The following is a 13,177-nucleotide window of genomic DNA, read 5'->3' as shown; positions in this document are numbered from 1 at the left end:
TTAAAAAGCACACAATCCCAAATTAAAACCCTCCCAAACGGAGCAGCGGGGCTGGCGCCATCATCCCAAACGACTCGGCCGTTTCCCAGCCACACCCCTGCGGACAGCATGCAGGGCCTCCTTCCCCGGGCTGTTCCCAAAGATAAATAAATCACTCCTTGTTATTTCCAGACCTGAAATTAGCGGTGACTCACAGAGCACTCTGGACAGCCACAGCCTCCTTGGAAAGGAGGGAAAATGTGCAGAATTTTCCTTTCACGAGATGGCCCGACCGGTTTGGCTGGGCCAATCAGGGGAGGATGGCGGGAATCGCACCAAAGTAGGTAAAAAATGCAGGCTATGTCCCCTGCGCGGCGGCCGTCGCGTCGGCTCCCGCGGGTCCTCCCTCCCGCAGGTCCACCCGCCCGGCTGCCCCTCTGTGGCTCCGCCCACCTCCTCTCTCCCTCCCCCCTCCCTGGTCCCGCCTCCCTGGTCCCGGCGCACACCTGGCCAGGTGGCTACTTCCTAGTAAGGGCAACGAAGGCGAAGTGGGCGTGGCGACACGTGGCCCCGCCCCTCTGGGGGTCTGGCAGCATCTCCGGCCCGCCCCTCGCCGCAGGTGCGGGCTCAGGCCCCGCCTCCTCGCCCCTAGCTGTGGAGGAAGGGCCCACCCCGAGCCGTGGGGACGCGAACTGGTGAGGGGGCCACCCCGTGTGCCAGTCTCCTCAGGTGAAGAAGCCCCTCACCCCGCCCTTGCTTCCCCGGAGCCCGAAGGGCCGCCCGGCCGGGGCGTTGCCAGGCCGGCCGGTTGCGCAGCAACGGCGGGCAGCGCGTGACGTACGCAATCGCGTTGCGCCCGCGGCGCGCGCCCGCGTGCCCGTCTGGGTAGGCTCGCGCCTTGCGTCGCCTCCTCGCCAGGTCGCTCGCTGCAGTGAGGACGCTCCGCAGACTCGGCGCCGACCGGCTCCCGCTCCCGCGTCCCTGCGACCGCCGCGGCGAAGATGGTGAGTGGGAAGACGCCTGAGGCCCGGGCCGCCGCTTCCGGGGCTCTGGGGCCCGCGGGGGTCGGGGCTGAGGAGCGAGCGCGGCGCCTCGGCCGGGGGACCGACCCGGACCCTGCCGCAGTCTCCCGGCGGGGCAGAGTCTGCGGGCTCCCGCCGTCCGCGGACTCCCCGGGCGCCCTGGGCGGCTCCCCCGCCGCTTGTCGCTGGCAGCTTTTATGAAGCCGCCGCCCTGGAGCCTCGCCTTTGTGGTTGCTCCAGGCCGGGCCTCGTGCGGCCAGCCGGGCTCGAGCACCCTGCGCCTCGGTGCAGGGGGTCCAGGGGCGCGCCTGCCCGGCGTGGGGGGTGTCGGAGCCCCTAGAGTCCCTGGCGGGCTTGTTGGCGCTGGTTTACCCGGGGCCGGGCGCTCAGGCGGTTTGTGACTCGTGCGAGTTTCGGCGGGCGAAGTCTGTCCACCTTCATGCGGGAAATAAGGCCTTAATTGAACGGCCAGAGAGGGCGGAATGGGCGCTGCGAGCATGACCCTGGCATGATTAAGAACAGGATGGCCTTGCAGCCGCTTTGTTTGTCATGTCTGGCAGTCAGCTTCCAGCAGCACTCTGGTCGAGCTTGTCAAGCTTGGCACTGTGCCTTTTAACCCTCCCCCTGCCCGGTCACCCCATGTATGGTTAGACATTTTCTTTTACCTGTAAATTAACTCTTAACGGAGAACTTAAGCGCTCAAGATGTGGGCATAATGATGGGATGCTAATAAAAACAAACGAAAAAGCCTTTTAAAGTCCGTGAAATTTTCCAAGTCAGTAAAAAGTAAACACTCAGTATATATTAGGCGAGGGACACTTTGCTTAATCTACATTTTTTTCCCCCTCTACACTAACGCTCTAGTTTGCTAAGAAACAGTATTCTTAACCCGAAGGCCAAGTAGAACATTTTGTCGTTTTCTTTAATCTGCACACGCTATTACCATTTTTGGTCAATGATTTGCAGGCAAAGACTTAGCAGGCTTTGCTGGAAATATTACACTGTTGTTGCATCGGTCTGCCTAGAAGCAGTTGGTACCAGCTTATCTGCATACAAAATGTTTTCACTGAATAACAATTATGGTTTTCTTATGGTTTTGCAACTTTCGTGATTATCAGACAGGCTCATTAGTTGAAGGAAAGAGGTTAATTAGTGATTTCTTGATGACGGAGGATATGTAGTAGGAATTTAATGTTCAGTTTTTGGTTTAATTTTGTAAGCTACAAAAAGGATCAACATCTTCAGATGTTTTATAATCTTTGATTATAAATGTATACAATACCTTAGACTCAAAACTAAGGGTTTTGAGTTCGCATACGTTTAAGTGCTTTGAAGTGGGCTGGAGCCTGTTAAAGTTTTTCTGATTTGACCTTGTATTTTTTTTTGAGTTGTCATAAAACCACCTTTCAGTTTGAAAATAGGGCCAAACATTTTAACTTTAGTTAAGTGCTTAAGTTAAATGTTTAGTTAGATTTTAGATTCTATACATTAAAATTAAACAGTCTTTTATTTACTGGTTCTTCGGAGAAAAAGAAGTAAAGATCAAGATGGGCAGATTCCAAAAACATTTCAAAATTGCAGGGTTTAGAGAGGTCAAGATGACCTTACAAGCTGCTGTTGTTTGGATGCTTGCAAAGAAAGTTCAGAATATAGACTGACTGTTTTTTAAAGGTTACTCTTGTATGTAACCTGAGTACAGAGCATGGCCATTCAGTTTAGCTAAAGAAAATTTTGAAGATGGAGAGTTCCTTTATTATTCCAGATTCTAGCACATTACCTCTGTATTTGAAACTGTTTACATCTGTTGGTTAGATGCTTGGTTCCAAGTTTCTAAGTTTTCATGTGTTTTTTTTTTAAGGTGTTTTTTTTTTTTTTTAAATTAAATTTTAACAGTGGTTGGGTTTGTTCTACATTAGCAAAATCATTTCCTGGTACTCACCAGTGTTCTAAAAGCACCTGGAGCTAGGCAATTTGGAACTAATTCAGAAGCTCATCCTGGGTTCTTTTAAGATGAAATTTCATATTTTCAAAGTCTCACTTTACAGTGCCTCCAGTACTCCTCCCAAAACACCACCAAAAAGTCTACCCACCACAGGAGACACATCTATATATGCTAAATAAAACATTGGAGTATATGTACTGAATATGCAAACTCCCTTATACAAAGATTATTTACCAGCCCACCATCAAGTTTCTACTGCTCAGTAGTTCTTTCTGCTGGGTATGAATGGAGACATCACATAGATTTGCCCTTCTTGTCTTGTAACCAACATTATCTGCATTTGCAGCATAGTCGTATGGCTTTCTGAGGGTAATCTTTCCCTTGAAGCAGTAGGGGTCTATATAATCTAATCCTTAACCTTACCCTAATCAGAACCGTGCTCTAATGAATTATAAACATTTTACCACTTGATGATTAGCAAATACCCTTAAAACAACCTAGTGGTGGGCCTCACTTGTGGCGCAGCAGTTGAGTGCTGGGCTGCGAAGCTGCCCACAGCATCTGCAGCGCCGGTTCTATCCCTGGCTGCTGGCGAGGGTCCCACATGGCGTGTAGACCTCTCCTGCCGAGCCCACTGCTCCCCTCAGCAGTGTCCTCCGTTGTCTGTCTGCCTGTTCTGCTCCCCGCTCTGGCTCTGGTTAATTCTTTCACCCTCCCGCGCTTCCGACTGTACCCAGTACTTGTATAAATAAATAAATAAATCATAAAAAAAATATAGTGGAATAGGTTGAATATGTATGGATGTACCTTTCATTTCATTTAACAAATGAAAACAGAAAGGATTGATTTGTGAACTTTTCTGACTCTACATCGTTTTTAAATAATGTAAAAACTAATTCAGAAGCATTTTAAGCAGGGAAGTACACAGAATAACTTTGTAAAAGTACAAAGATCCCTTTGTACAAATAAGAGAGGGTATACTTTTTGCCATATTTCAGGTTTTTATGTTATCATCACAGCTAAATAGGCATTTTTCCTCTTTATCCCATTCTCTTCCTTCCCCAGAGATTAGCTACTCCATGTCAAAGATGTAATATACTGGCCAGTTAAGGAGATGATTTTTTTTCGGGCAGTTGCAATTGGGAGAACATTAATTAATAATGCATAGCTAAAAACAAACAAAAATGGTCAGAGATCTGGGCAGATAAACCATGGGAGCCTTGAGGAAGCATGGGGTGGGTTTTATCTGGAAATAAGCAAAGATCGGATCCTTTTATTACTTGTTTCTCAGAGCAAAATATGGGGTGGATTTCTTTTTTTCTTTTTTTAAGCTTTATTTACTTATGCATACAAGAACTGGAGTACAGGCCAGAGCTGTAGGGAATGAGAGGATTCACTAGGGACAGAGTGGAGAGCAGAACAGGTGGATCTACTGAGATACGCTGCTGAGGGGAGCAGCAGGTGAGACAGGAGAAAGATCTGCTGTGCCATGTGGGTTAGCTCCCTGGCCAGGGATTGAACTCATGCCATGCCACCATGGCTGGCCATAGCTTGCTAGCCATGAGACTTTAATCCCTGCACCACCAGGAAGGCCCCTGGGGTGGAGTTCTTAACCATCACCGCTTTCCAGAAGCACTGAGTTCAGATATAGTTCAAGATAGTCATAGTCACTTGATATTATTTCATTCTCATTGCTATTACCATGCTTTTTTTTTTTTTAAAGAGATATTTAGCTTTATACAAGAGTTGGGGTACAGGCCAGAGGCACGGGAGGGTGAGAGGATCCACCAGATACAGAGCGGGGAGCAGAACAGGCAGACTGACTGAAAGACACTGCTGAGGGGAGCAGCAGGCGAGACAGGAGAGGTCTGCAGCACCATGTGGGATCCTCGCTGGCCGGCCAGGATCGAACCCACACTGCAGAGGCTGCGCACAGCTTCACAGCGCCGCGTTCAACTTGCTGTACCACTGGGGAGGCCTGGTATTACCATACTTCTCACTACATGTTTGCATCTGTGGTATATATTGCCTGTTTTTAAATAAATTTTATATAATTGCTGTGCTTCATTTATTTTTTTGCAACTCTTAAATTATTAAACATGATGAGCTTTTTGTGGTCAGGTCATTGATTTTTTGGTTTTAGTTGTTTCTCTGGTTCTTTATTTTAACTGGTCAGTAATTTCCATTTATGACTATATTAGTTTATCCATTTCCCTCTTTTTGATGAACTATGTTGCCCTTTTATTTTTTTTCTATTTAAACTATTTTTGCAATGGATAGCTTCCATGTTACTTATTACTACTTACGATTTCTCTAGCCCTACTAAGTGGCTCCAGGTATACATTTAAAAGTGGAAGCCCTGGGTTAGAGGGCATGTAAATGTTTTCATTACCAGTGCTGGTTGTAGTTTGCATCTCATCAAATACATTTATGAACAGTTTCCCGTTTTTTTTTCTTTTTTCTTTTTTAAGATTTATTTATTTATTTATACAAGCACTGGGTATAGTCAGAAGTGCGAGAGGGTGAGAGAATTCACCAGAGCCAGAGCGGGGAACAGAACAGGCAGACTGATGAAATGCTGAGGGGAGCAGTGGGCATGGCAGGAGAGGTCTGTGCGCCATGTGGGACCCTCTCTGTTGCCAGGGGATCAAACCATAGCTGCAGAGGCTGCTGGAAGCTTTGTATCCCAGCTCTCCATGCTGCGCCACCAGGGGAGGCCCCATTTCTTTTTTAAGATTTATTTATTTTTGCATACAAGAACTAGGATACAAGCCAGAGGTGTGGGGCGGGGGATTAAGAGGATTTACCAGAACAGAGTGGGGAACAGAACAGGCAGACTGACTGAACAGGCAGAGTGGGGAACAGAACAGGCTGAGGGGAGCAGTGGGCGAGACAGGAGAGGTCTGCTGCACCATGTGGGTAGCTCCCTGGCTGGGGATCAAACTCGAACTCCTGCTGCCGTAGCTGCTGATAGCTTCATAGTGCTGCCACTTAACCGCTTTCGCCACTAGGGAGGCCCACCAGTTTTTTGTTTCTTTCACTACTTAATATTACTAGACTTAACCTTTTTCAGTATCTTGGATGTGAAATAGTTTTTTAATGTTTTAATTTGCATTTCTCTGATTAGTAGTGAATTGATTATTCGTGTATTTATTGCAGCTTATGTTTTTACATGCATGTACATCTGGTGGACCTGACATTGTGCAAATGCTCATCATGTCTCCATTTAAGCTTTTTTTTTTGTGGAGTCGTGAAGTAAATTCAGTGTTAAAAGAAAATCAACAAGACCATGATTGTCAATGCCAAAACTTTGTACTGAGTACTAATATCCCTCTTTTCTGGCACCTATATTTCATTCCTTGCCTCTCAAGCTGCTACGTGACAGAAGTTCAGTTCTTTCTTAATTTTAGCCACCTGCCATTGTCAGGCCCTGGTAGTGGTAAAACACAGAGTGATCCCGGATAGTGTTCCGTCTTTGCGAAGGGCCATGGAAATTAACATCTGCTTTATACTTCTCTCTTTCTTTTTCCTAAGCAATTCATCTGGCTAAATGTTCAAAACAAGCTGGGGATATATGAGGACTCTCTATACTTAAGTTGCTGTGAAGCTAAAATGAAGTCTCTAAAATGAAGTCTATTTTTTTTTTTTCCCAAATACAGGCAAGCCTGAAGAGCCTGCACAGGCAGCCTGACAGTCTTTTTTTTTTTTTCTAAATATTTATTTATACAAGCACTGGGTACAGTCAGATGCGCAGGAGGGTGAGAGGATTCACCAGAGCCAGAGCAGGGAGCAGAGCAGGCAGAAGGACCAAAGTACACTGCTGAGGGGAGCAGCGGGCGGCAGGAGAGGTCTGCGCGCCATGTGGGACCCTCCTCCGGTGGCCGGGCCGGGGATCAAACCGCGCTGCAGAGGCTGCAGGCAGCTTCACAGCCCAGCGGCTCAACCGCTGTGCCACTGGGGAGGCCCTGAAGTCTATTTTTTGAAAAAAGGAAAAGAAATAAACAAAGCCAAAGAAATAAGTATGACAGTTTGTCATGAATACAGTTGGTTTAAATCAAAATGGTGTCTTTTTATGTATCTTGAGTTACTTTCTCTTATAATATTCCTCTCTAGATTGTCGATGAAAGCGTTAGACTCAAAGATATATATATATAATACTTCAGAAATATTTTAATCATAGCTTTTCTTTTGCCCCAGCCTCCTTGCTTTGATGTTGAAAGTGATAGGTTTTCACTGGAAATTATTGTGCTTCCAAAAGCCATCTCATTGATATTTTGCTCAAAATTTTACATTGGGAATAAGAAGTATAGAAACAAAAACAATGAATTGGTTCATCTCAGTAAAACCTTCATCATGGTCTGTGCAGGGATTGTTAGGGGGAAAAGGATGTCCTAGGCTGCTCTGTAAGAGGATCACTAAAGAGTTAGGTAGTTTTTAAGTCTAGAATGATTTTCTATTTTGCATTGTCTGGTAGCTGATATTATAGTACTTATGTGCTTTCCCTATTCTATGATTTACTTCGGTACATTAAAATTGAAGAGTCAACTTTTATGCAGATCTTAAAAAGCAGTTGACTTAAGTAAAAAGACAAAATAGTTAAAATTCAAATCTTAATCTGCATGGAGTTGCAAAGAAGCTGAGGCTTTGACCTTTTTTTAGCATGAGAAAGGAATGTTAAAGAATGTCTTGTTCTCTTACAACATGGCATAGAATGACCCTTGAAAGAGGCAACTTAAGTTATAAAATAATAGGGAATCTACATTTAAAACTAATAATTTTGTTTATGCTTTAGGGTCAGATCAAACCTCTCTATTCCATTCAGCATTTTTGCATTGTAGTGTAAGTTATTACTCCTTTTTGCCTTGTCACAGAAAAGAAAGATGTATTTTCCTACTTACATTCCTATCTTGGTTTGCTTTCAGAAAGTTGCCAACTAGTAAATGTGATCAGAGTTTGTTTCAAAATTGTTTCACGTGGCACATTGTTGTTGGTACTATTTCCATGTAGTAGTAGAGTTCAGACTAAAACACAGGTTGGCAAATACAAGTGCGATTCCTTCCACATGCTTGGAGGTGATCTTTTGAGTCAGTTGTTGAAATTCTGAGAATGATTTGACCTTCTCAAATCATTGAATTCTGCTTTAAGGATGTCGTAAGTAATTTTTAGATCATTGCTGTTGATTAGTATAAAATAAGAATTATTTATATACTTATAAATTTTTTGTCATCCCATTAAAAAAGCAACAAAGGGCCTTCCTGGTGGCTTAAGGGGTTAAGACTCAGCACTATGAAGCTATCTGCAACCACTGCAGAACTCTGCAGCAGGAGTTGGACACCCGTCCAGGAGCCCGCCCACATGGTGCCGCAGATCTCCTCTCTGTCTCACCTGCTGCTCCCCCTCAGCAGTGTATTTCAGTCAGTCTCTGCACTCTGTCTCTGGTGAATACTCTCACCCCCCTAGCCCCGTACCTCTGGCCAGCACCCCAGTTCTTGCATGCAAAAATAAATAAATCTTAAAAAAAATCTATCCTTGTTAAAACTCATGAAAAAATGATGATTATATTCCTTTAAAAAAAAAAGCAACAGGGCCTCCCTGGTGGCGCAGCGGGTTGAGCGCAGCGCTGTGAAGCTGTTCGCAGCCTCTGAGTGCTGGTTCGATTCCTGGCGGACCAGGGAGAGTCCCACATGGTGTGGCAGACCTCTCCTGTCTCATCTGCTGCTCCCCTCAGCAGTGTATTTCGGTCCTTCTGCCTGTTCTGCTCTCTGCTCTGTCTCTGGTGGTTTCTCTCACTCTCCTGCACCTCTGGCCTGTACCACAGTGCTTGTATAAATAAAAAAAATCTTTGAAAAAAAAAAAAAAACAACAAAAGTGAAATTTGATATATGAAATATTACATAAACATTTATATCAATATAAAACTTAATGGAACATTTACATTCTTTTTTCATACTCATTGTTTGAAATTCACTGTATGTTTTACACAGTTGACTTCAAACAAAAAGCAGTCATTTCAGCAACAAAATTTATATATTTGGTGCAACAACAAAAAAGGCAATATGGAAATTGCATCTCATGGTGATACACTTGTACACTTCCCAGGAACAAAAACCACCACCCTCTTATATTAGCTTTTATAGGGGTCTGTTGCTGGTGTAGGTAGTGGCCTCTCCTCCTTCCTTTCTCAGGGGCAGGGAAGCAACATCTCTTCTGTTAGAGATGCAAGGCATGTTGTGCCCTATAGTTTGTGTTTTCACATTCCTGGGATCCTTCTAGCCTCTTGACTTCATATAAATAGAGTTTCTGTATATTAATTTTCACAACTCTTTACAGTACATCTGAATGCAACTGTTCAATTTTATGGGAAATGTTTGATAAGTATTTAGATAGTAAAACTTACAGCTAAGAAAGTAGAGTCATATACCAAAAAAGTAGTGCATACTAAAGTTGCCTCAAACTTAGAAGCTTTTCAATCATGAACTTGATAATTTTTTAAAATTTTAAGTTTATTACAATGAAATAAAATAAAAAATGCAGTTTTAGTCACATTAGCTACATTTAATGGAGTCACTATACCACAAATGGTTAGTGACCACTTTATTGGACCACGTTCTGGGTTTAATCAGACTTCGTAGTTTGACCTGTTTGGTTTGTAAGGGGGATGTTAATAAGATTATCAACACTGTTATTCTCAGCTTTTCCACATAGTTATGAAATAGTACTAAGATAGCTTGTGAATTTTTTTAATGGCACTTTAAATGTTTTGTGATCCCAGACTGTGGAGTTCTTTATGGTGCATTTGTGTATTTTAATAGCAGGTTCTCTCTCTTAGATATTACTGAATGATCATGAATGAGTGAATGAGAGGGCATTCTTAATTATGATGAGGACAGGATCCCTTGGAGATGAATGACTTTAATTTTTATACTTTCTGTTTCCCCCACTTTTTTTTAATACAACGGAAATTGAGTTTTCAGTATACTGCGTTACTATTTGAGTGTTACAATGAAGATCTTTTTATATTGACAAGGCCAGAAATTCTAGAGTAGTGCCTTTAAACCAGTTCTGGCATACAGAAATCCCTCCATAAATACCAGTTCCCTTTCTTCCTTTAAAAATGAAACTAAATGGTATTTGATGTTCATTGAGGCATCCTGAAGCATCTGAAGCCTAACAAATAGGTATTTACTGTATGTCAGACATTGTATTATCTCGTTCAGTCATAGCAACCCAGTGAAGTGTAGATATTTTCATTGTTCATGTGACATTCTACTGAGAAGTGGTTAAAAGTATGGGCTCGGAGTCTGGTTGTCTGGGTTTTTTGATCTTGGCTCTGCCACTTACTGTATGACCTTAGGTAAATTTCTGACCTATGTCTCAATTTCATCATTCCACCAAATGGGAATGATAATAGTACTTACAACAATTTGGGTGGCACATTTAAGTAGTTTAAAGCAAATCCTGGCAAATAGTAAAATGCTTATCAGTATTTGCTAAAATAATGCTATTAAATAACCTTAGATCCTAATTAGATTATTTTTTTTCTTTGTATTCTGATTACACTGGTGCATGCGTCAGTAATTGTAGATAAAATCAAAAGGGTGGGAGGAGTGCATTGTCTGTGTTTCCAATTGTTATTTTTTAATGTTATTTTACATGGAATTATATATGCTCAACTTTGTTTATGATCAGCTTTACAAATTGATTCTTGACTTTGATTTTTGATGTAAAAATATCTTTCACACTTATATTTTCCTGAAGTAATGAATGGAGAATCAAGCAAAGTTCATAACCTCAATGTTTAGAATAACAATCTATAAATATTTGAGCAATTATCATATCCTGAGAACTGATCCAGATACGAGGGATTCAGTACAGAAAACAAAGTCCTTTCCTTATTAATTTTATTCTAATGTAGGGGGAGAAACTGATAAAAACAAAGAAAAATAACAAGATCATGTCAGATAATTATAAGTGATATGAAGAAAATAGAGTAGCAGTAGGTAGTAGTTGAAGAGTTGGCTACTTTTGGATTATTATGAAAGGCTGCTTTGCTCATTTGAGCTATGCTTTGCATGGCAAGAAGGAGTTAGCCAGTGAAGAGCATTTCAGGCAGAAGGAACTCTGTAAGTAGAATGACCCTGAGAAAAGAATGAGCTTGACAAGATGCCAGGTCAAAAAAAGTTTGTTTAGCTGGAAGTGAAAGGGAGGGGGGAAAAGTACGAAATGGATTATGAGCAAGAGTTAGAACAGGAAAGGCCTTATGCCAAGGTAAGGGATTTGAATTTTGTTCTGATTGCCTTAGGAAGCCTTTGGATTTTGGTGGTGGGGAGGTGTTAAAGTGCTAAGTAATGGAATGACATATGATTTTATCCCTCTGGCTCATTTTGGGAAACATACAAATGGGCACAAAGACTGATTAAGAGACTGTTACAGTTGTTCACATAATCCTTGGTGGTAATTTGGATTAGGATTACTGGAAGTGAGATAGTGAGAAGTGATTAGATTGGACATGTATTTGGGAGGATAAATTTGATAGGACTTATTGATAAATTGCATCTGTGGTGTGGGAGAAATATAACAATATCATAGATGACTCCTAAGACTTAGACCTGAAATGTTAGGTAGTTGATGGTGTCACTGTGCTTGAGATCTACTAAAAAAACAACAACCAACCAACCAAACAAAAGCTAAAATAGTTTGACAAAAATTGAAGTTCTATGAACTTCAAGGAATATCAAATTAATTTAGAACTATCACAAATCTTTAAGAGATCTTAATTTTATGGAAGAATAATGTATACTCATTGTAGAACATAAAATAATTATAATGATAAGCCCAACCAAAATATTGATATTTGGCATGTTTTCTTCTAGGCCATTTTAAATATATGCTCATTCTTTCAATAAATAATTGTTAGATGCCTTCTAGGAATCAGGATATTATAGGCTCTGGAGATTTAATACTATACAAGACAAAGTCCCTATCCCTATGAAATATATGTTCTAATGGGGCAGACAGATAAGAAATAAGTTAAAAGATGACAAAGACAATTATGGATTATAAGTGCTTAAAGGAAATAAGGGAGAAAATAAATATCTGGAAATTGGCAGTACACATTTTTGTCACACAATGGGTTTGTATTCTTTTCCCCATATTTCTATGTGACAAGTGTGCTGATGTAATTCAGTGGGGGAAAATAGTGTCTTCAACAAATGGTGCTGGAACAACTAGATACCCACATGCAACAGAAGGAATATGAATTTCTGCTTCATTTTGTAAACAAAAATTTTACGTAAATGGACATTCCTCGGACATTCAGATGGTCAATAAGCACATGAAAAAGTGCTTTGTATAATTAGCTACTAGGGAAATGTAAATCAAAACCACAATGAGATACTACTTCATAAGCAGTAAGATAGCGCTCATTAAAAAAAAAAAAAAGCAGTAACAAGTGTTAGCAAGGCTGCGGAAAAACTGGAACCTCCATATTTTGCTGGTGGGAACGTAAAAATGGTGCAGCCACTTTGGAAACCAGTTTGGCAGTTCCTTAAGAAGTTAAACTTGGGAATTACCACACCACCCAGCAGTTTCACTCCAGGTTACATAATGAAGGGAAAGGAAAATATATGTCCACAAAAACTTGTACGAAGATGTTTATAGTTACTTGGTTTTAATAGTCCTGAAGTGGAAACAACTTTGTGTCCATCAGCTAACTGATGATTGATAAAAGGCAATATATCCATACAATAGATGATTTTTTGGCAATAAAAAGAAATGAAATACCGGGCCTCCTTGGTGGTGCAGGGGGTTGGGATGCAACCTGTGAGGCTGTCCACAGCCACTGCAGCTCGAGTTTGATTCCCCATCACATGGTGCAGTAGACCTCTCCGCTGCTCCCCTCAGCAGTGTATTTCGGTCAGTCTGCCTGTTCTGTTGCCCACTTTGTCTCTGATGAATCCTCTCACCCCCCACACCTCTGACCTGTACCCCAGTTCTTGTATGCATAAATAAATAAATCTTAAAAAAAAAGAAATGAAATACTGATGTATGCTACAACGTGGATGACCCTTGGAAACATGTTAAGTGAAAGAAACCTATAAAAAAGAAAATGTATACTTCCATTTATATAAAATACCCATGATAGATCTATAGAGACAGGAAATAAATTAGCAGCTAGCTGTAGTTCTGGAGTGGGTAGGAAAAAGTGGAGTGATTTTTTTCATGGCTATAAGTT

General features: G+C 41.9%; 1 protein-coding gene across 1 annotated transcript in view; it reads left to right on the top strand.

Annotated features, from left to right (window-relative positions):
- The first annotated feature begins 869 nt into the window (after positions 1-869).
- DSTN (destrin, actin depolymerizing factor) overlaps positions 870-13,177 on the top strand; it is a 35,472-nt gene continuing 23,164 nt past the window's right edge. Inside the window, exon 1 of the mRNA XM_037494314.2 lies at positions 870-983. Within this exon, the coding sequence (XP_037350211.1) occupies positions 981-983 (3 nt within the window). The 5' untranslated portion in view covers positions 870-980. The remainder of the gene's footprint in view (positions 984-13,177) is intronic.

Source organism: Talpa occidentalis, unplaced genomic scaffold (assembly GCF_014898055.3).
Source record: "Talpa occidentalis isolate TD23 unplaced genomic scaffold, MPIMG_talOcc4v2.1 talOcc4.10, whole genome shotgun sequence".
NCBI lineage: Eukaryota > Metazoa > Chordata > Mammalia > Eulipotyphla > Talpidae > Talpa > Talpa occidentalis.
This window is presented reverse-complemented; position numbering and strand designations above follow the sequence as displayed.